General features: G+C 39.8%; 1 protein-coding gene across 2 annotated transcripts; it reads left to right on the forward strand.

The window, feature by feature from the left end:
- The first annotated feature begins 188 nt into the window (after nt 1-188).
- Nucleotides 189-23,577, forward strand: LOC130888404 (zinc finger protein 431-like). Of its 2 annotated transcripts, XM_057791308.1 has the most exons (5): nt 189-272; nt 14,219-14,302; nt 18,536-18,655; nt 18,911-18,971; nt 20,194-23,577. In XM_057791308.1, exons 2-5 carry the CDS (start codon nt 14,272-14,274, stop codon nt 21,230-21,232), a joined length of 1,251 nt encoding a protein of 416 aa, XP_057647291.1. In that variant the 5' UTR covers nt 189-272; nt 14,219-14,271; the 3' UTR covers nt 21,233-23,577. The 2 variants fall into 2 exon arrangements, with proteins under 2 accessions (XP_057647291.1, XP_057647298.1); XM_057791315.1 differs by lacking the exon at nt 20,194-23,577 and having other exon boundaries at nt 18,911-18,975.

Raw genomic sequence — 23,577 nt, forward strand, 5'->3', positions numbered from 1 at the left:
CAGGAATCTCCAGCCAATGTGGGATAGGTATGTGTTGCAGTGGAGCCAGGGTTGGGTAGCACTGCGTTGTGTCCTTTCAGCTCAACCAGTCCTGTCACTCAGGCCTCACAAGCCAATCAGAGCCTCCATCGGACCCGCCAGTCAGATGGGAGGGTTCTTCCGGACGCCAGGCTCAGCTCCTCTGCTCAGAAAGTCGGAAGTTGGCCTGTTTGCTGTCTGTGTTTGGGCTTCCCTGTGGGGAGTGTGCGAGCGAGCTTGTCAGCAGTACCGTGGTGAGTGAGGGGCTGTCCCCAGGCAGGGAGGTGTGGCCGACCGTGGTGAGCAAGGGGCAGCTGTCCCCAGACTGGGAGGAGTGGCTGGCTGAGCCGCAGGAGTCGGTGTGGTGGGTCATCCCCTGGCTGGGTAGGAGCCAGCGGCCAGACTCAGTATTCCTCATGTTCCTGCCTGATCCTGCGTGGTTCTGCGTGTCCCGTGCATTGCTGTGTGTCCTGTTTGGTCCTCCGTGTCCTGTGTAGTCCTACGTGGTCCTGCGATGTCGTTGCAACTCCGTGGGCCAGGACGGCAGCCTCTGAATAACTTCACTCCGTGGGCTGCATCTGGGCAGGGCATTGGGAGCTGAGCTGTCCTTAGGAATAGCCTTCTTGTTTAGGTCACTCTGAAATGCTGGCGCCTGGAGTGTTTGTATGGTCACTGTGGCAGATTCGGCAAACTCCAAGAACCCTTGTCTCTCTAGAATCTTCCAGAAGTTCTGCACTTGTAACATTTAACATTTAGGTTTAGGATCCTTCTGGAGTTAATTTTGTGGAGCACGTACAGGGTATCTCCTGTGTAGCATAGCGCTCCATTGCTAAACTGTGAAGTGGAAGAGTGGATTTGATGGTATAATGGTTTATCAATTCTTAAGAGACGTTAAATCACAAAGGAGAGAGAGAGAGTTGTCTCTCAGGTATGCCAAAGATAAGTACTATGATAACCAGGCCTTATAGAGATTAGTATAAACTGTAGATGTTTGTTCACCAGGATTAACTAGCCATTATACTACAATTCCCATAACAAAGGAAACAATCCCGATTTACTACCACCCAAGAGTCCCTTCCCCCATCAAAGAACAGGCTCTAACATGGTGCTCAAGGGACCATTACACTGCCACAACCAACATTAAGCCCTGGTGTGCCATGAAGATTATATACACACACATACATATATTAGTTTTGTTTGTTTGGTTTTTCAAGACAGAGTTTCTCTGTGTAACAGCTCTAGCTGTCCTGGAACTAGCTCTTGTAGACCAGGCTGTCCTCAAACTCACAAGATCCACCTGCCTCTGCCTCCTTACTGCTGGGATTAAAGGCATGCGCCACCACTGCCCAGTTCAACCATGAAGATATATTAATTCTAGAACAGCTACTCTCCAGTCTTTTTGAAAAGCAGGCTTGAATCAAGATCTCCTATGTTGATTGAGGTGGACTTGAACCCTGTCTGTATCCCTGCGGGACATTGCCCTGGCTATATCCTCCTGGCTACCACCCTAAATTCTTGGATTATAGGTCTGCAGCACCATAGTTCTAAAATCACCAGTTTGAGTCACAAAGTGGACTGTCCTCTGCAGTAACAGGGAAAGGATCTGTGAATGTGCGTGGCTTGTCCCTTCAGACCAGAAGAGGAGGAACAGTGTCCTGAGTACACTGCAGGGGAAACAGACTGGACAGTTGCTAAATCAGAGACTGAAGGTGAGCTGCAGGACCTCCATGGTAAAGAAGGGCCTGGTGGGGTAGGTTGGGTGACTGTGTCATTTCCAAGCCTGTATTAATTCCTTCCATGGAATGAAGACAGAATTAGTAGTATACAGTTTAGGGAGGGTAACTTGAACCTCTGAGGTATTCAGTTTCCAGTTGGGAACTCTCCTGTGCAGATATATGTATCCTGGTTGACACAGTTCAGTCAGCTGAGAGGTTTGAGACACAGGCCATTGGCTGTAACTCTGGGCCAGTTTACAGCACTCAGCAGGTAAACATTTTACATGGGACAAAGTCATACATTGTCTTAATATTGGCATTCTCTCTAGCAGGGATGTGCCTACTCTGTTGCTGAGTCAGTGTTCTTTCGATTAAGTTTATCATTTTAAAGTCAGTTATTGGTTTCATTTTTAAAATTTCATTTTCTTCCTCTCTCTCTCTCTCTCTCTCTCTCTCTCTCTCTCTCTCTCTCTCTCTTTCTTTTTCGAGACAGAGTTTCTCTGTAGCTTTGGAGCCTGTCCTGGAACTAGCTCTTGTAGACCAGGCTGTCCTCGAACTCACAGAGATCTGCCTGCCTCTGCCTCCTGAGTTCTGGGATTAAAGGCGTGTGCCACCACTGCCCGGCATTAAAATTTCATTTTCTTTAAATTCGTTACTGCTCTAATCTTTATTTGTTTATATTTTCCAATGTTTCCTTGTCATTAAGAATTTCATTCCATTTTTTTCTTAAGCGCTATTTATTTATTTATTCACTGGTTTATATCAGTTTAGAACAGTGGTTTTCAACCTGGTGGGGTGTCTAGTCTCTCTTTGGGGGATCAAAGGACCCTATCACAGGAGTAGCCTAAGATAATTAGAAAACACAGATATTTATATAATAGTTCATAACAGTAGCAAAATTATAGTTATGAAGTAATAGAGAAAATAATTTTACAGTTGGGGAGAGTCACCACAACATGAGGATCTGTATTAAAGGTTCACAGCATTAGGAAGGTTGAGAATGACTGGTTTAGATCAATGTCTCCTATAGCTCAGGCTTATCTCACACTGTCTAACTGAGAATTCCTTTGAACATTGAATCCTTCCTCTCCTCGGCGCTGGGAAGACAGTCCTGCAACTCCTTCCAGGTTGGGCCTTTACTGGTCTGTGAGAAGGAAAAATAGATCAGTGAAAGGGTGTGGTTCAACCTCTCTGACTTGTATTGGGAACTTAACAAATGAAGAGGGACCTGTGCAATAGCTGAGTTCGCTGACCAACTGTAAAGCAGGGGTAGTCACAGCACAAAAGGAGAGGGGCAAGAAAGAGGACAAAAGCCTTCCTGCTTTGACTGTAGTAGACATTAGCCATGAGTAGTGAGGTAATCAATTTTAAATGATCAATAAATGTCCTGACAGGCCATTTCTCAGGCTCACAGATCAGGCCATCAAGAATATTGACTGAAGAACTAAACTTTCATGAAACAAAATTACTGTAGTCACACTGGGTCAATCAAAATAGGTGAACTGGATAAGATGGTGCCTAGCGTGGCTGTGTTTTCCAGGTTTAAGATGAACAGTCTAAGAGAAGTGGCATGAGTAGTACTTGGTGTGCTCTAATACAAATCCCTAAGCTCTGGAGCACGTGGTTATAAAGCCTGTTTCAACTTCTTAACATGATTTTTGGGATTATAATGACATCATTTCCACTATCTTCTGCCTTCCAGCCCTCCCAGTGGCCCTTCATGTTGTTGTAATCGATGGCCTCCTGTTGTTTTAACAACAGGTACAGTTTGAATGTCAAGTGTGTTTGGCTACAGGACTTCCCAGCTGTGAAGCAAAGGGTTAACCACACTGGACATTGAGTGTGTACTGGAATGTGCTCAGAGAGGACCCTATCCCCTGGAAGAGGAACAGGAAGTGTTCTAGGAGAATGGAAGATTCTACTAACCTTCAAATTTCCCAGACTAGGGTCCTGACTGACCATAGTGTGGAGGGGCAGAGCTGGGAGGACTCGTGGGGGCTGTCATTTGATCTCTGCTCACCCAATAGGGTAACTGCTAATGTCCTGAGACCCAGTTCCAGTCCAAGCTAATGAGGGACTCTGGAAGGCTTAGTAATCGGGAGCAGTGGGAGGTAGCTTACAGGTACTTTCCAGGATTCTCCTTTAGTTCTGCTGTAGGGAACTGTAAGGAAGACCACAAGCCATGCTACGGTGAGTGTGGGGGCACTGTCCACAGACCAGGAAGAGCAGATTGGCTGAGCTGTAAGAGCCTTAGCTGTTGGAACTAGGATGGACCATGAATCAGAAGATGGTTCTGTTGGTCCCTGTGGTGACCTGGGCAGTGGATATTGGCCTCTGAGCCTTGCTGAGTGTGGATTCCCTGGGGAGGGAAAGGCTCTGATACCCTGGGCATGGGATGCTTGTAATATCACTGTCCAGTGTGTAAACACAGGCACTGTTTTGTTGTGCAGTGGGAAGACAGATTGGAAAACCAAAGGTCTGGTTTCTAGAAGTTCTGAATGTTGCTTTCCACTTTCAGGTTTGTCTTATAAATATTCCAGAGTTTATAAATTGATAGGAAGGAGGTGATGGGGTTTATCTTTCAGCAATACATGATTAGAATGCTTCTAACTTCTGCTATCGTCAGTCACTATGGTGTGATTCTGTGAAGTTCAGTTCCAGGGGACCAAAGGAGTTTCTGAGCTCCAAAGGCATCTTAGGTTTACATGGTATTAGGCAGGTAGGTAGAGCATATTCCATATTTGTGCCGTAATCCATGTGGCAGGAAACAGACATTAAATTATTCTTCTACTTTTTTTTGTGATTGGGCATTATTCTTCTACTTTTTTTTGTGATTGGGCATCATTGGAGCTGAGTTTGCCTGAAACCACAGGGGAATGAAGGGTTGTAGCCACATTCAGCTCTGGAGGTCATCTCCATTCATAGAGAGGGCTCTAGAGCATGGGTGCTCCCTGGAAGAATTATCAATAGCTGGAGAGTCAGAAACATAGCAATTCAAAGGTCACTTTGAATTAATTTTGTGGGAGTCGTGACGTCTGTTTATTTAATCTCTATACACATAGAACCATAGGTCATGGGGTAACATTGGTCAAAATTTTTCCTGACTGAGTTCATCCTTTGGTCTTTTATTAAAAGTTGACTACAGTTTTGTGCTTTTGTTCTTTCCTTTTCTCTCCATCACCTTTATTCTTTCACAAATATTGTACACATTCTTGATTATTATAGCTTTTGTGGTAAACATAGAAGTCACATTGTGTCAATGTGTGTACTATTTTTCACAATCATTGAGCATTCTGAATGTTTCTACTTTGCATGTAGCTTTGCAGTTTTCTTATTATAAATTGTTGGGCATTGTCTTTGGATTATGTTCAGTTTATGGTGCAAGTTGACCATATACAATATTTTAACATTGATGTGTCATGTTCCCAAGGATCATTTATTTGCTTCTTTATTTATTTAGGGTTTGTTGTTGTTAATATGTAAAAGACTTTTAGATTTTTGGGTAAAAAGGTTTTTTTTTGTTGTTGTTTGTTTTTTTAGGTTTTTCAAGACAGGGTTTCTCTGTAGCTTTGGAGCCTGTCCTGGAACTAGCTCTTGTAGACCAGGCTGGCCTCAAACTCACAGAGATTTACCTGCCTCTGCCTCCCAAGTGCTGGGATTAAAGAAGTGCGCCACCACTGCCCGGCGGTAAAAGTTTTATGGGGCTTGGTAGGTCGCTCGGCAATATTCTTGGGGATGACCTGAGTTCAGATCTCAGCATCCAAGTTGGGATGCTCATAGCCACCTGCTACTCCAGGTCCAGGGATCTGACACCCTCTTCTCTGGTTTATCACCTGTACACTCATGGAAGACATTGTCTTGAACACACAAACATACACATAAAATTGGGGATATGTTTGTTTTCAAAAGTGCTTGTGACTCATTAAGCAATTAAAGCAAAACAAGTTGCTTTAGGTGTATAATACAAATCATACAATGTTTCTTTAAAAATCTGTTATCTGGCATTTGGTTTGCAAAAGTTTTCCTTTCCTCACTCTGATGAAGACTTATATCCATTCATTAATCATAAGAAAGTGATCCTCACTTTCATGGGCAAGAAGGTAGCTATATGCAGAGTTAGTATAACAGAAGTTATGCTTTATTATGCTGAGAGTCATCACACAAAATTCACACTCTTAATTCCTAACTAAGATCCTAAGCCTTCTTGCCAAGTCTACTCACCTGTGTGATGTATATTAACTTCAGGTCATGTCCAGTCTCTAAAAGAAGTCTCTGATTCAGGGGTCAGAATATGGGGGAGACGATGTAGCCACAGGGCTGTTCAAGGTGATGTCTCTCCCCATGTGCAGAGCAAAGCATTGCTCTTGGTCTCTCATTATATACTGTCCAGCAGGCATCATGGGTTCTAGAACTGCGATTATCTTGAGTGAGTGATATCTCTGGTTTCTGGTTGTCAGGGATAGCCTTGGGTATAGTGGAATTCATGACTAAGCTATTTTTACATATCTAAAAGACTTTTTAAAAATATACTATGTTCATTGCATTCCATTCCCTGGTTCTTAAGGTGTACACAGTGCCGATGGAAACCACATATAAGAATTATTAACAATCTGGGTTGAAGAAAAGGCTCAGAGATTACAAGCACTAACTGCTCTTCTGGAAGTCTTGAGTTCAATTCCCAGCAACCACGTGGTGGGGCTCACAACCATCTAATGAGATCTGGTGCCCTCTTCTGGCATGCAGGCAGAACATTGTATACATAATAAATCTTAGAAAAAAAGAATTATTAACAGTTTCACAGCAGCTTGCCAGTCCATCTGACAAGGCATTATTAGCCAGTGTTCGTTCAGTAAGATCCCTGATGTCTGCTGTGTCTGCACTGATGTCAGAAAGAACAGGAGATGCTATGCTTAGCTGCAAATAAGGAGCCAACCAACACAGCCCCAGCAACCGTCAATTGTAAAGGTTTTCTTGCAGCAAACCTGTTTCCTGAGGAGTAGGAGAAGGACTGGTGTTCTCCTAAATTCAGGCTCAGAGCAGAGTTCTTTAGGTGGGAGCCATGATTGGAGATTGAAGGTGAGTGAGATCTTCTGGATCCCAGGTGTCTTGCAGGTAGACTAAGCATCACCATGGGTCTGGTAAACCATTGGTGGGGAAGTAAGAGGGTTGACAAATCCCATCTTCTGGTGGGCTGTGAAGGATTTGTTGCTTGCTACATGCCACAACTTTATACAGTAATTGCTCAGCCATATTTTCACAAGCAACTTATCAGAGTTTATCAGTGGCCCTGGTAAAGGTTAAACCAAAAGGCAAGGCTTTTTGGTGTTATTGCTTTGTGAATAAAGTGACTGTCCTTTGCTGTAGATTTTTCTCTGTAGCTGACTTCCCCTTCTGTTACATATTTGGGAATTAATTTCCTAGTTCAGAACAATTTCCCACACCCAGACCTTGCTCCTCTCTGCTATATAAACGCAGAGATCTGCCTTCCTGCAGTTATCTTTATCAGCAGGCATTTGGTCAGAGTTTAGGGTCCAGGCAAAGAGCGTCCATCCCATCTAAGATGTTCACAGATCTCCAAGGACATAGAATTACTACCTGCCCAAGCTGCTGCTCTAGTTTTTCCCCACAACCAGAATGGCTGTTAACAGCACAGCCTGGAGCTGACTATTAGAGGCCTGGGTCTCTGCTTTGCTTTTCTTTGCTTCGAGCAATAAGTCTCACTCCAGACCTAGGCCTGTAGAAACTGCAGCCTCTGGTGTAGGTGCTATCTGATATAGTGCCATGGCTTCTCCCTGACTGTTTACATGGGTTGATTGGTTACTTGATTCTATGGATGCTGGGAGAGGAAAAAGCAATACAGCAATGCGCTAGAAAGAAACTCTTTAACCTTTTACTAACTACCTAAAATTTTAGTATAGCACACTGACCTTCTCCTCTAGAATTCCCTGATGGTTTAATTCCCTCTTAACTAACTTTCTCCATTATGGAGTTTACCAGACATGTACTAGCCACTCCCATGGGTGTGTGTGTGTGTGTGTGTGTGTGTGTGTGTGAATACCCTTATCTGATTTTCTATGGGGCAAAAGAATTCAGGCCATGGAACCTGCTGGGGCTGGGGTATTGCTGGTTTTAAGGATATATATGACTGGAAACTTTTGTAATGGGGAGGACAGGGAAGAATGATGTAGAATTAAGAACAAAGTAGAACAGGGAGAACAAGAAGGAACAATGAGAAATGATGGATTAAAGAGAGAAGAATAAAGAATTATGGATAGATGGAACCTGTTTTGAGTAGACTTCCTTACCCTCAGATCCTTAGCCCCCCTTTAGCTGTTCGTGGCATCTTTAATTGAACCCTGTTAGTTGTTCAGATCCCATCCTCCTCTGTCAATAATACATGGCGTCAAGCTGCCTTCTTTGAATTCACAGGATTTCCACCTTATGGGGGAGACATATCCCGTATCAAATTGGGGTCCTTTGTACAGAGTTCCTGAATGTGATATAATGAGCTTGGTCTTATGGGCCACAAAGTCTCCAGTGCCCCATTCCATGAACAGTGGTATTTGAGGAATCATGTAAAATTAACAGGGAAGCCCTGGGTTTGTATGCTTTCATGATTCCAGTTTGGAAAGATCCATACGCCGTTTTCCACCAATGTAAGTTTCTGTGTCTGCTTTTTGATGTGATTCCTTGGCAGTCTTCAAGGGTCCAATGAAATATATTTGTAGTTTATAGTTAAATTGTTTTAGAGACCATGCTACAGCTGTTACTTGATGTCTGAATCTACCTTAAAGTGCTGGACAAAGTTGGCAGTCTCTAGTGGCTTCTATACAGACCTGCCTGGATACCTTAAGGTTCCTTTTATCAACCTATGTGTGCCTATATATCCCAATATTTTATGTAATCTTAGGATTTTTCTTTACTAATTATGCTAACATTCTCAGGTTTCTTAATTTTCCAGTCTGGGTTTCCTTTAATGTTATTGTCAGAGGGTTGTCCTGATCTAATTTGATTGTCCATTTCTCCTCATTTTATAGTTAGGGGTGAACTTTCAAGTTTACCAACTGTGTGATCTGTCATCCTTGATAGTTTATTCTGAATTTGTTCCCTAGCAAGTCTTAATATTCTAGTCTTAATTAAACATAATGCCAGTTTGACTGCTTTTTCATTATTTTTTTAGATGTCTGTCTTGCCTTCATGTGCATTTACATAGATTACATAAATTTTTATGTTTTTGCTATGTTTTGCCATTACTACCTATGCCTCCCTTGACATTTGTCTTTGTTATTTATTTGCTAGTTAGTGTTTTCCATTTTGATGGCCATATAGCTATACCATTTCACACACAGCAAGGATTGGAGAAGATACAGACTTTTCCTTTTGCCTTCCTCAGCTGTTTGTCTTGTGCTGCTATTACTTCAGCATGTTATGCTGATTTGGTGGTTCCTTTTCAGGAACAGCCATTTGATTCCCCGGCCTATTGGCTCCTGCTTTCCCTGTAGTTTTGTTTCCATCGGTGTTGCATGAACCATCAGTAAACAGTTTGTTAGCCAAATGCTGTGCCCATTCTGTTGGTTCCCATAATCCAACAGATCTGTCTTTTGGGTGAGGGGTGAGAGGTTTAGGGATGGGGACTATAGGCAACCGAGCTATTTCCTCAGTGTGGGAAGGCACAAAGATGGGATGCAGATAGGTACCATTTCCACCTTGATACCTTCTGTTACATGGATAAGCCTGCAAAGGACGCTGCCTTTGAGCAGAACCAGTCTATCATTGAGCAAGTATCTAAATGCCTGTTCTCAAAGGTTCAGTAACTCCACCAAATGCCCTCTCACATTGGCGGAAGGTCCACGAGTTCTTCCTGCTAGGAGAATGAATGTTTTTAGCAAGCAGGACATGTCCTTAAGCTCCTGAGGAAATGGAGGTATTTATCCAAATACTTGACTTTGGGGAAAGGACTTCCTTGGGGAACAGACACTCCACTACAATCGAACGATGCAGTGTAAACACTGAGCTGTTCCCTAATTGTGTTCCCTTGAGTCCTAGTCTTACTATATGGGCCTGTTCCCCACCCAAGCTCCTCAAAGGGAAGATCCTGATATCTTACCCTTTTGCCGTTATACCATATTCTGATTTCTCTATACTTACTAACTGAGCCTTTAATGGCCTCAGACTCTCCCTCTGCATTGTGTGCTTTTTACCCTTGGGGTCAGGTGTATCCAGCTAGTAAATCTCTAACTTACCTGGAGGGCACAGTGAGGAGTCATCACAATGTATGGTTCCGTGGTGACAGGAATAGTTTCCAAAGAATTATTTTGTTTAAGGAGACTGCCATTGTATATATTTCCATTCTTTAAAACCAGCACAAAATTTCCGAAAGGAAAAGGCAGAAGGGCACTCCCATAACACATAGTGAGAATCACCAAGATTAAAGTAAAAAGGTGCTGGAGAATTGTGGTCTGCAGTGGTGAAATGCTGGAACTTTGTCAAGCAGCAGTGGTCCTTGCCACTCATTACCATCCCACCTTAATGTTCATGCAAGAAAACATCTGTAAATTATGTCATCAGTTGATAGTGAGGCAGTGAGTTCCTTTAGAGCTGAAATTATTCCTTGCCAAATTCTGTTGCTTTGTCATTCAACAAACGTTGGATATGTGCCAAGAGTTGCATGATACTCTCGCAAGCCAAGCTACAGTGTCATCTTTTGCTTGGAAGTGTCCTTACAATTTTGGCCTGGACGTGGGCCTAGTGGTAGTTGCTTGCATTTTTGTATTTTTTCTTAATTTTTAATTTCCCTTCCTAAATGAGCTTCTAAATACGTGTTGGCTTTTGTTTCCTGTTATGTGTATCCTTGTTGATTAGTTTCATTTGCAAGCAGTTAGTTTGTTCGACATTTTTCTCACTTTGTAAGTCACTTCCACTGCGTGTGTCTCTTCTCCTGGAATGAGACAGATACCATATCCCCATTCTCTCATAGTCCTTACAATAGAAATGAAATATAACATATACTAATCTTTTTTTTTTTAATTTAGGTTTTGGTACTTACTCTAGAACTGGCTGGAATGAATCTTGATGTTGTAGACAGGCTGGCCCAAGTCCACTGAGACTCGCCTGTCTCCCATAAAATCACCCTTTATTTTTGAATTCAGAGTATATCTTTGAAGTTCATTATACATGCTTATGTACTATATAATTTTTCCTTTGTCTTTTTTTGAAACAAGGCCTTACCCCACAGCCTCAGCCTCCTGGGCTATAGGATTAGAGGGATGGTCCACAATTTCCCGATCCACAGTTTGATTTTCATTGTGTTCTAAAACAAAAGAAAAGAAAGTCTTGAGATAATCCTTAAAATAAACCTCAAATTTAAGAATGGTACAAATAGGGCTGGAGAGATGACTCAAAGGGAATCTAATTGGTCAGACTGAAGCCTTAGAGAGGGAATGAGATTAAGAAGAACCATTTAAGGTAACAGAGTTAGTAGCAATGAGTTGTAATAAGTGTAAATTAGTGGAGCAGACCTAGTTATGAGCAATGTTTATAGGAGACCAGAAAGTGTCCTTATCATTAGGGGAATGAAAGAACATGAACATACTATTTGTCTTCTCAGTGTAAACACATGTGCTCAATATTCTACTCTTCACACACAGAGATCCCACAGTGCTCTTGTGGAGGCCAGAGGACAACTATAGGGTTTTTTTCTGACATGTGGATTCTGTGGATCAAACCAGGTCTTTAACCTTGGTAGCAACTGCCTTTACTGGCTGAAGCAACTCCTTAGACCTCATTTTAAAAAATGATTTGTTGTGCCTAAGGATCTGACTCAGATGGTCTTGCCTGTCTATTCCTAAGCCTCAAGCATATGTTGATTCGCCTACCGTCCTAGGACCTACTGCAGTCAAACACGACTTTCACTCAGTTCCACAGCACTTGACCATGTACTGGGTTTTATTATTTGCATACTCATGGACAGGTTTCTTGGTGATCATATGCACATACATGCAAAATATCCTCAAATAATCCTCAATGTTAACAGAATCAAACTTATGACACAATTTTGCTGTTATTATCCTCTCTAATTACATTTTTCTCTATGTCATTATGTAGATACTTAAAGAGTTCAATTTCTGTGTGTTAATTAAAAGCAGAAATCCTTATATCTTGTTTGGAGTAATATTAAGTGTACCATATCTGTTTCTCATTTTGTGCATAAAGTCTAAGCATCTCTTCTTGGAGAGTGTATATCTTAATGCTTGGTCATTACATACTTAGAATAGTTACAGTGTTATAGTATATTAATAGGAATTTTTATTTTTAATGTATAAAGTTCTTGAATTACTATTTTCAAATATACATTTTGTTGCTTCTCTGTATATTTTTATCATAAAAATATAAGCAAAGTATAAAAATTAGTGATATGGGCATTACCCGATATTTATAGCCAAGTACATATCTAGACCATCATTGTGAAAAGATTCCCAGAACTAATAATAAAATACAATTCTGGATTTTAGTCTGCCTTTGAGGATATTTAGGAGACTTTAAAATATGGTGGCATATTTTGATAGATATTAAAATGGTACACTAGCATGCTTCATAAGTCCATTTGCTTGGAATATCTTTCCCCAACCCTTTACCTGAGGTAGTGTCTATCCTTGATGTTGAGGTGTGTTTATTGTATGCAACAGAAGGATGGACTTTGTTTTCACATCCACTCTGATAGTTTGTCTTCTTATTCGGTAATTGAGACCATTTATATTGAGAGATAAAAATGACCAATGATTGTTGACTTCTGTTATATTGTTGTTGTTCTTGTTGTTTGTGCATGTGTGTGTATGTGTGTGTGTGTGTGTGTGTGTGTGTGTGTGTAAGAGAATGAGAGACAGATAGACAGAGACAGAGAACAAATGAGTGAGTTTCCCTTCTTTTGGCTTTGCTGGTGTGAGATTATTTATTTCCTGTGGTTTCATGGTTGTAGTTACCCTCTGTGGATTGGAGTTTTTCTTCTAAGACACACCTTCTGTAGGGCTGGATTTGTAGAGATACTATTTATATTGGACTCATCATAGAATATTTTATTTTCTCCATCTATGATAATTACTAGGTATAGTATTCTTGCATCTGTGGTCTCTAGAGTCTGCAGCACATGTGTCCAGGCCTATCTGGCTTTTAGAGTCTCCATTGAGAAGCTGGGTATAATTCTAATAGGACTCCTTTATGTGTTCCTTGGTGTTTTCCCTTGCAGCTTTTAATAGTCTTTGTTTTGTATGTTTAGTGTTTTGATTATCATGTGGTGAGGTGAGGGGACTTTTTCTGGCCCAATCTGGTTGGTATTCTGTGTGCTTCTTTTACTTTTATAGGCCTCTCTTTTAAGTTTATAATATATAGATATTTTCTTCTATAATTTATTGAAAATATTTTCTGTGCCTTTGACCTGGATTTCTTTTTCCTCTATTGTTTATTATTTTTATATTTGTTCTTTTGTACTATCCTTGATTTCCTGGATTTTTTTGTCAGGAATTTCTTTTAGATTTAATATCTTCTTTGACTAATATTTCCATTTCTTCTATCATATCTTCAATGCCTGAGATTCTTTCTTCCATCTCTTCTATTCTTTTGGTGAAGTTTGTATCTGTAGTTCCTGTTTGTATTCCTCAGCCCCTTTTTTTTTCCAGAATTCTGTCAGTTTTTATCTTCTTTATTGTTTCTGTTTCCATTTTCAGGTTTTGAACAGTTTTAGTCATTTCTTTCAACTGTTTGTTTCCTTTTTCTTGGCTTTATTTAAAGGACTTGTTTATTTCCTCTAATTTTTTGTTTATGTTTTACTATCTTTAAGGAATTTATTCATTTCCACCTTAAGGACCTGCATGACCTTCATATAATTTGTGTTAAGGGTGTTTTTTTTTTTTTTTTCCCTCTCTCTCTCTTATGCTTGAGCTATGCTGTTAGAATATTCAGGGCCTGCTGTAGTAGGATAACTGGGGTCTGGTCGAGACATAGTGCCTTGATTGTTATTATGTTCTTACATTGGCATCTAAGTTTTGGATGGTTATATATAGATCCAGATGTTGATTAAAGGGTTTGTCTTAGTTGGGTGGGTATTATGTTCTTTGGTTTTTGGTTCCTTTCTGGATTTTTCTAAAGTGTGATGGCTGTGCGTTGTCTGATTTATTGGCCTACCCAACTGGTTCACAGTGAATGCCTGCTGGGTTGGTGACTGGAACACAGCAAAGAGTGTGGGGAAGGAGGTGTAGAGAGGATGGTCTGTGGGCAGTGGGAAGGTAGGCTTCATCTGCTGATCTCTTGCAGCACTAGGGATAAGCCTGAGGGGATTGGGACTGGGGAACAGAGCACATCTCTGCATTTTCTGATCTTCCTGCCACATCTTCCACAGTGATCCCTGAGACTTAGGAGGGGGTTGTATTATATATGCTGCTTTAAGACTGAACATTTCCCAATCACTTATTCTCTGCATCTTGGACACCTAGGTACCACCATGTCAATCGCAGCCTACTTCAATTAGAAGCATCTGAGTTGAGGGATGGGAGGTCCGTTGATCTATGGATATAATGGTAAGTTATTTTAAGTCAGATTAATTCTGTGTCCACTTAGCAGCACAATAGTAATACATTCTTCCCTAAAGCCAATGACCTGCCAATCCTTAAGTTCTAAGTCTGCTAATGGTGCTGGATATGTGTTTCATCCTGTGGAGAGGGACTTGGATACAGTCAGGAAGCGATTGCTTATATTTGTGCTGCTTTTATACCAGTAGGCAGGTCTTGTCATATCAATCATCATTACAGCTTGAAGTGTTTGCAGGTGGGCATGACTTATGATTACTTGTCTCCTCCAGTAACTTGCATAGCACCTTCTAACACCATGAAAACCAGTCAGTAGGGATGAAGTTTCTGCTTCTTTACCCCTTTGATTTTGCCATGCTCTATGACTCAAGCATATGGTGTCTTCAGCAATAGATCTCATCGTCAAGTTCTTGATCACCAAGAACAATAGCAATACAATGTTGTAAACAGAAACTACTCTTTTGTTCCCAGCCACCCAGACCCAAATAATCACACAGGAACTATATTAATTATAATACTGCCTGGCCAATAGCTCAGGCATATTCCTACCTAGCTCTTACATCTTAAATTAACCCATTTCTATTAATCTGTGTATCACCACAAGGCTGTGGCCTAAGGTAAGAGTTTCTGCATCTTTCTCCTTTGGCAGCTTCTGGCATCTCCCTGACTCTGCCCCCCCCCCGCCCCACATTCAGATTTCCCACCTGACTTTGCTTTGCTAAGCCATTGGCCCAAACGACTTTATTCATCAACCAATAAAAGCAACACATATAAAGACGGACATCCCCACATCACAATGTACTGTTTGAAGAGTCTTTGGGACCTAATTGGCAAAATCTTCAAAAGAAGTAACTTAAACATTGCACAGAGTTTTTATTTGTTACCCTTTGGTGTCTAGTAGGGGCAGTGCTGCTCTGTTTCAAAGTAACTCCATTTTAATTATCAATTTGTGAGAATTTGGAAATGAAGTTCACTAAGTTTGGCCATTGATTTGTATTGAGGCCAAGCTGTTAAAATCTGTGTCCATGGAAAAAGAGAGAGAGGGTGTTGACGGAGGTTTCTGTCCCACCTGGTCCCACAGTCATTCAGTCCTGAAGAAACACACAGAATCCTACAATACTTATAAACTGGTTGGCCTATTAGCTCCGGCTTTCTTATTAACTAACTCTTACATCATATATTAACCCATAATTCTTGTCTACGTTAGCCATGTGGCTTGGTACCTTTTATCAGCAAGGCATTTTCATTTTGCTTCCTTTGTCTGCAGACTGAGTCTTTCTTCTTTCCAAAATTCTCCTGTACTAGTCGCCCTGCCTATACTTCCTGCCTAGCTACTGACTAATCAGCATTTTATTAAACCAGTACAAGTGACAAATATTTACAGAGTACAAGATCATTGTCCCACAGCAAGAGGGTATCAGAGTAGAAGAACACTGTGGGGGTCATCAGCCTGCAAGGCAAGAGAATACCAGGAAGAAGAGAGAAGGAAGGTGTCCACATGGGTCAGCAGGCAAAAAGAGCCAGAGCCGTGTGGTGAAGGGTTGTTTCAGATCCTGAGAACCTAACACTTCCTACCACATGGAGCTGTGGTTATTAGTCCAAAGGCTATTGGACTTAGTCAGTAATGTTCTTGAGGTACCCTATGTTTCCCTTTTGCTACATTGTTTGATTAGCCTTCTCTTGAGTCAATCCATTGTATCTGCTGACTTCATAGATGTCTCCAATTTGCTTACATTTCCCCCCTGGAAGTTGTATACAAGATGTTAACCTTTCCCCAAACTTCATGGTCCCAGTCTATTACTAGTTCTTTCAAGAATATTTCTAGTTTTATAGATTTGGTTTTCGTTTGTTTTGTTTTTTTCTCTATACCTAAGGCACTTAGCAAAAGCTCCTGAGGCCTAGGCCCCAGGCTGTTACTGGTTCTTCAAAGCATGTTTCTTCTCCCTACATGAGGCCCTAATAGGACAGTCTTGCTTGACTAGTCAAATCCTCAACACAAAGAGTTGTCATGTAGAGTCATATTGCCCATCAGTCAGAACTATACTATTTTCAAAAAGAAAACTGGGCCTTTAGGGCGCATCAGTCTTAACCTACCTTCCTTCCTTCCTTCCTTCCTTTTTTTCTTTCTTCCTTTCGTTCTTTATATGTATGTATGTATATATGTATGTATATAGAATAACATATGTCTTACTTGGCATAACACATAGCTTCTGCAAAGACCCCAAATCCACCTTTAGCTTTTATACTTTCTACTTTTCTGTCTTTATCATCCCCTGGCTGTTGTCCTTTAGGACCTTGTCACTGAAGGATGATCTGCCATTTCAGGTCATTGGTGTACTTAAGAAATAGTTCTGGTAATATCTTTGCTCTGTAAGTCTCCCATCTGCCTATGTGTCTAGACTTAGAGTCTATTTAAAATTTTCAAAGTGTAGCCTGAGCCTAAGAGACACTTAAGGATAATAAAATATGTATATGGAGTATTACTTAACTGTTAAAAATATAACATCATGAAATTTGTAGGCAATGGATGGAAGTAGGAAAAAAATCATTTGTAGAGAGGCAACCCTGATTCAGAAAAGGAAACATGATAAGTACTCACTAATAAGTGGATATTAGCTGTTAAGTCAAGGATAATCACACTACAATTCACAGAGAGAGTAACATGGGGGACTCTAGGGGAACACCTGAAAAAATGTTTTTTCATCATCATCTGACATCTTAGATTACAGAAGATGTAAATGACTGAACAAAAACCTCCCATATAGGATGATATATATGAACTCTTGTCTCTCATTCATGACTTTCTTTGTGGTTCTTATGGAATCTTTAGTAGGAGGAGCTTTCTAGAGGACACTCCTCTTGGGGGATATGATTTGAGTGTCTATAGCCTCCCCCCATTTCCTGTTCCTTGTGTCTACTTTTCTTGTGGTTGAAATTGATCAGCCAGCTTCCATCTCATGCTGTCATGGGTTCACCACCATTATAAATCTGTCCCTATATAATATAAGGTGCAGTACAATGTAGAAGGAGCAGTGGGCTGCATTCCTGCCACCCGGCTCCCTGCCACCTGGTTAGCTTATGCCGTGAAATAATAACATGGAAACTGTATTCTTTTAAACACTGCCTGGCCCATTAGTTTCAGCCTCTTACTGGCTAACTCTCATATCTTGCTTAACCCATTTCTAATAATCTGTATAGCACCACGAGATGGTGTCTTACCAGGAAGATTCTAGTGTACATCCATCTTGGGCTGGAGCTTCATCGCGTCTGCCCTGGAGAGGAGAAGCATGGCATCTGAGCTCACTTCCCTTCTTTTCAGCATTCTGTTCTGTCTACTCCACCCACCTAAGGACTGGCCTATCAAATGGGCCAAGGCAGTTTCTTTATTAACCAATGCTTACATTTCATCTGTACATCTCTTAATGGGTCAAACATGTATTCCTTTTTAATAATCTCTTATTAATGTTACAGTTTTAACTGTGACACTTCATGTTTCTAGGAGATGAATATAGAGCTGGAATGAATGCATATCTCTTCATAGGAACATCAGTGAGAACCTGATTGGTTAGGTTTTTATTTGGGGGGGGGGCGGACTCCAAATATGTACCCTTGGCTACACTGAACTCATAGACCGCATTGGTTTCCAACTGAATGAGATTCACCCACCTCTACCTCCTGTGTGCTCAGGTTAAAGATATGAGACAGTATACCCAGCTTGCCCATTTTTTTTAAATTAATTTATTTATTATGTATATACATGCCAGAAGAGGGCACCAGATCTTATTATAGATGGTTGTGAGCCACTATGTGGTTGCTAGGAATTGAACTCAGGACCTCTGGAAGAGCAACCAGTGCTCTTAACCACTGAGCCATCTCTCCAGCCCTGCCCATCTTTTTTTTTTTATAGTTAGTTATTGTTCCTACAATTTCTCTGACATGTACTTAGTACTGTTGATTTGTTTGTTTGTCTCTCTGTATGTCTGTTCATAGTCATTTCTCTTGGAAGGGTAAATCCCATTCAAAAAGCCAAGAAATGTCATGTGTGAATCTTCTTTTCAATTTCCTTCTAAAGTAATTTAGGATTACATTATAACTTCTCTGTCATCGAGTAAGTGTGGGAAGTTCCAAAATGATTCAAATATATTGACAAAGAAATATACATTTACATTGTGATCAATATCACTCTTTCTGTTGTACACATGTATGGGATATTTTGGAATTCAGTGACCTATGATGATGTGCATGTCGACTTTACTTGGGAAGAGTGGGCTTTGCTGGATACTTCCCAGAAGAGTCTCTACAAAAATGTGATGCTGGAGACCTACAGGAACCTTACTGCTATAGGTAAGACTGTGAATTTTCCTTCAACTTTTAAAATAAGGGGACAGATGTTTCTTGGCTTTTGATGCCTTTCTGTAATTTGGATTGATAAAGGGGAAGAATGTGGTAAATAAATCAGGTATGGTTTTTAGATTTATATATATACATATATATATATAATATACTGGTTAATATAATATATAATATACTGGATATATTAACTTAAATTCTGCATAATTTCCAATAATATAGCATACATTTTCTGTTACTATATTTTAGGCTACAAATGGGAAGACCACAATATTAAAGAACTTTGTCAAAGATCGAGAAGAAATGGAAGGTAATTTTTATGTGCAAGCTAAAACAAATGTCCCACAGAAATTTTTTTTCCTCATCTTTTAAGACAGGGTTTCTCTGTGTAACAGTCCTGGCTGTCCTGGAACTCTCTTTGTAGACCAGATTGGCATCTAACTCCACAGAAGGATTTTAATGTGCCCTAAAAATTATAAGGAAAAGCAACAATGTAATAAGCATAGTTTTAAGTGTATTGATCATTACTAAATTCTCACAACACTATGTACCTCAATATCAGGCAGCTTATCTGTGTTTTTACAGTATTCCTCTAAGAAATAAGACAATAAAACAATGCTCCATTTTCATCATCTCCTCGTGAGAGCTAGGCTGTAGAACTGTCACTCCATTTAGTTCCATACCATTCAGGCATAGCAAAAGGCATACCTATTGACTGGCTGATAAGTATATGTCCCAAATCTTCAAATCAGCAAGGACTTCATGGTAAAGCTAGTGTTACTGATATACTTGTGAGCTACCAAAGTTTAGTAAGGGGGTAGTTTATGAGAGTTAAGAAAGCTGTTGCAGAGAAAACTGAATACCTATACCATATGTCTGTGAGGAACAAAAAATCAACTCTGTGAATGTAATATGGGACCCTTTTATTTGTTATTCTTTCTTTAATGTTGTATCATATGTTACTTAGGAAATGGGTCAAGTGTTCAAATGATATGGAAAGAAGCAATGTACCTTGCTCTTTCCAAGAACAATTAGAAGATATGCAGTGGTCCCCACTTGGAGTAGTCTTTCTGAATGTGATGTAAGTTTACAATTAATTGCTTTTCAAACCTCATTGGAAATGTATCAAGACGCCACAGAAAAGCCCTTTTAAGTGCAAAGTGTGTAAATTCTTTTGTTTGTCCTAGTTCACTTTGCAAATGTATGATTCACGGTATGGGAAAATGTTATGAATGTCATCCGTGTGGTAAAGCTCTGAGTTCTTCCAGTTCTCTTTAACTATATGAAAAACCCATGAAAAAGGATGTTATTAAAGTAAGCCGTACTGTAGGCTCTCACCACCACAGGTATCTTCAGATAACCAAAAGAACACATATAAGAGGAATCTATGACACTAAAGAACGTGGTAAAACCTTATTATTGGACTTCTCTGTGCCATTAGACCACACTGTAAAATTAAGTTATACAGATAAAAACATTCATCTGACTTGTGAATTTGTTAAAGCATTTACATGTGCCAACTGTCTTTACAGGCATGAAAGCCATTGTACTGGAAAGAAACTCCATGAATGTAATCAGTGTGGTAAAGCCTTCTCACAGCAGAGTAATCTCCAAATACATAGAAGAACTCATACTCGAGAGAAACCCTATGAATGTGATTATTGTGGGAAAGCGTTTATACGTAACACTCATCTTGAAAGTCATAAAAGAATTCATACTGGAGAGAAACCCTATGTATGTAATCAGTGTGGTAAAGCCTTCTCACAACAGAGTCATCTCCAAGTTCACACAACAACACATACTGGAGTGAAACCCTATGGATGCAACCAGTGTGGAAAAGCCTTTGCATGTTACAGTTATCTCCAAAGTCACAAAAGAATTCATACTGCAGAGAAACTCTATGAATGTAGTCAGTGTGGAAAAGCTTTTGCACGTCACAGTAATCTTCAAAGGCATAAAATAACTCATACAGGGGTAAAACCCTATGAATGCAATCACTGTGGGAAAGGCTTTTCTCGACAGAGTTATCTCCAGATACATATACGAACCCATACTGGAGAGAAGCCCTATGAGTGTAATCAATGTGGAAAAGCCTTTGCACGACAGAGTTATCTCCAGATACATAAAAGAACCCATACTGGAGAGAAGCCCTATGGATGTAAGCAATGTGGTAAGTTTTTTGCAGATTATACTTATATTAGAGTACATGAAAAAATTCATACTGGAGTGAAACTGTATGAATGTAATCAGTGTGGGAAAGCCTTTTCACAACCAAGTTATCTCCAAGTTCATAAAAGAATTCACACTGGAGAGAAACCCTATGGATGTAATCAGTGTGGAAAAACTTTTGCACGTCACAGAAATCTTCAAAGGCACAAAAGAATTCATACTGGACAGAACCGTCATGAATGTAATGAGTGTGGAAAAACCTTTTCACAAGAGCGTCATCTCCAAGTTCATAAAAGAACTCATCTGGGAGAGAAGCCCTGGGAATGTAAGCAATGTGGTAAAGCCTTTGTGTGCCACAGTAATCTTCAAAGGCATGAAAGAATTCATATTGGAACCCTATGAATGTAATCAATGGCATAAAGTCTGCATTTCACCACAGTCTTTGAAACCATGAAAGAGTTCATCCAAGAGTAAAATCTGTCATGTTTAATCAATCTATCTATTAAAGTCTTCATACATTACAATAGTCCTTAAGGACACAAAAGAACTTACACCAAAGGAGAATCTATGAGAATAAAGAATTTAGCCAGCAAATTTACATTTAGTTACTCGAGATTATTTATGGTGGAGATAAAACTGACAGATGTAACAATCTCTTCAAGCATTATAGTGTCTTTTTTTTTTGCACATACAAACGCATATGGACAAAAGCCCTGTGGATTTAATTCGTAAGGCAAACATTTTAGATATCACGCTTCTCTTCATGAAATAATTCATCCCGGAGTAAAATTTATGGATGTGTACTACTTTTCTCTTCCTGTGAAAAAACACCATGTCTAAGGCAACTTAAAAGGAGCTTAATTTTGGCTTATGGTTCCAAAACTAAACAAGATCATCATGAGAGAAGCATGCAACCAGTGTCAGACATGCCAGCTAAAGCAGGAAGCTCAGGGCTCACATCCTGAACATGAAGCATGGGGCAGAGAGTGGAAACCGGGAGTGGTATGAGAATTTTAATATCTCAAAGTCTACCATCAGTGACATTTGTCCTCTCAAGGGCAGCATTTTCTAAGCTTTTCCAAATGGTACCAACAACTGAAAAGGATTGCTTCTCTGATTTTGAAGCCTACATGATTGCTTTCTGTTATATGAACCAATTCATGATGAAGAAAAACTCTGTAGGGAAGCCTTTAGATGCCTCAGCATCTGGGTTACAGGCAAGAATGCTTATATAAGAATAATATTCATGAGGGAAAATGGTTGTTTAATGATTTGTTTTAATTTTTATTTTGTTATGTCAGTGTGTCTTTGGGTGTATGCATTGTTTGATGGTTCCAAAGAAGGATAGACCCTGTGGTCTTCTGGATTTCTAGCTGGAGTTACAGGAAGTTGTCAAAAATCTCACCTGGATTCTGGGCATAAACTTTTCTTAACTGATTGGCCCTGTCTCTAGCCCTGTAAATATTTTAAAGCTTATATATATATATATAATCGTACCATTATGAAATAGGGAAGAACTCATACAAATGAGAAACCCTGGGCATGTAAACACTATGGTAAAGTCTTTAGACATCAGAGCTATCTTCAGTTTCAAGAGAAAAAAAAATCTTGTTTCATCTCTTTGTTAGCAGAGCCTTGAAGCAAGTAAATTGTTTACTATGTTCACTAAAGTCTGATTTGGGAGATCACAGAATTGTGGTTTGTAGTTTGAAACTTTTGGAGTAGGTATTAAATTATATATGGCAAATTCACTTACTGAAATTTATCTGGGGGCTCATATAGTCCTTTTTGACTTCTCTTCATCTTCTGTTGTGATCTGACTTGGAGGTAGGTATTTTTTCTGCTGAAATGCATAGAAAGAGATGCCCATCATCTAAGTGGTTCATTGTTTATTTAAATATCTGTCAAAAAGTAAAGGTGTCTGTGAAAAGGCAGTGGGTTGTTGTTCCTGGTTTGGTTTTTCATACTTTCACAAACTCCCTTTAGATGTTGTTTGTTATCTAGCCTGGCTCGGATGCCAGTAATTCATTGGAACTACATTTGAACTCATGATTCTCATGTGTCAGCCTCCTCGGTACAAGTCCAAGTGTAGAAGATAGATCTCTAATGTGTTCTGTTTTGACAGTGCATTTTAACAATGTCAATGTTAATGTTAAAATGCTTAGTAGGAGTGAATATAGGAAACATTAAATACCTCATGTGTGTATCCAAAGCAGTATTTTCATCTATCTGATAGAGATAAAATAAATTAGAATAATCAGCAACCAACTGTATATCTCACAAGATAGCTTGATGTGCTATGGATAGGTATAGATTATTTTGACATTTCTGCCTCTTCATGATCCAATTTTTACTCGTTTGGCACAACATCTTGAAGTATTGCCTCCTAAAGGAATTTTCTAGAGAGGCCAGATAATGTAAGGGCAATGAGATTTATTTTCTAAAACATTTTTGTTGTATCTATGGTGTAATGTGATTATAGGTTTGAATGGATGACAGATATGTTGGGATCAGAAGAAAACTTTGTGGGGTTTCTTTTGGCCCTCTTCACATAGATCAAGGTCAGGTTGCCAGCCTTACACACCAGAGACTTTTTTTTTCCTGATGAGGCATCTCACTAGTGCTCAAATAAGATTAGTAGAAACATTATATCATAAAACACCTATTCAAATTGTAAACATATTGTCATTTAATAAGGATAAAGGAACAGTATAATTTGAATAATGAATCCTATTTGCAAATAAATA

This window comes from Chionomys nivalis, chromosome 1 (assembly GCF_950005125.1).
Source record: "Chionomys nivalis chromosome 1, mChiNiv1.1, whole genome shotgun sequence".
Lineage (NCBI taxonomy): Eukaryota > Metazoa > Chordata > Mammalia > Rodentia > Cricetidae > Chionomys > Chionomys nivalis.

Coding starts and splice junctions, on each gene's coding strand:
- LOC130888404 (XM_057791308.1), top strand. CDS start 14,272: ATGGGAGGTCCGTTGATCTATGGATATAATG. Junction 14,303..18,535: donor GTTGATCTATGGATATAATG/GTAAGTTATTTT, acceptor TTTGGAATTCAG/TGACCTATGATGATGTGCAT. Junction 18,656..18,910: donor CAGGAACCTTACTGCTATAG/GTAAGACTGTGA, acceptor ACTATATTTTAG/GCTACAAATGGGAAGACCAC.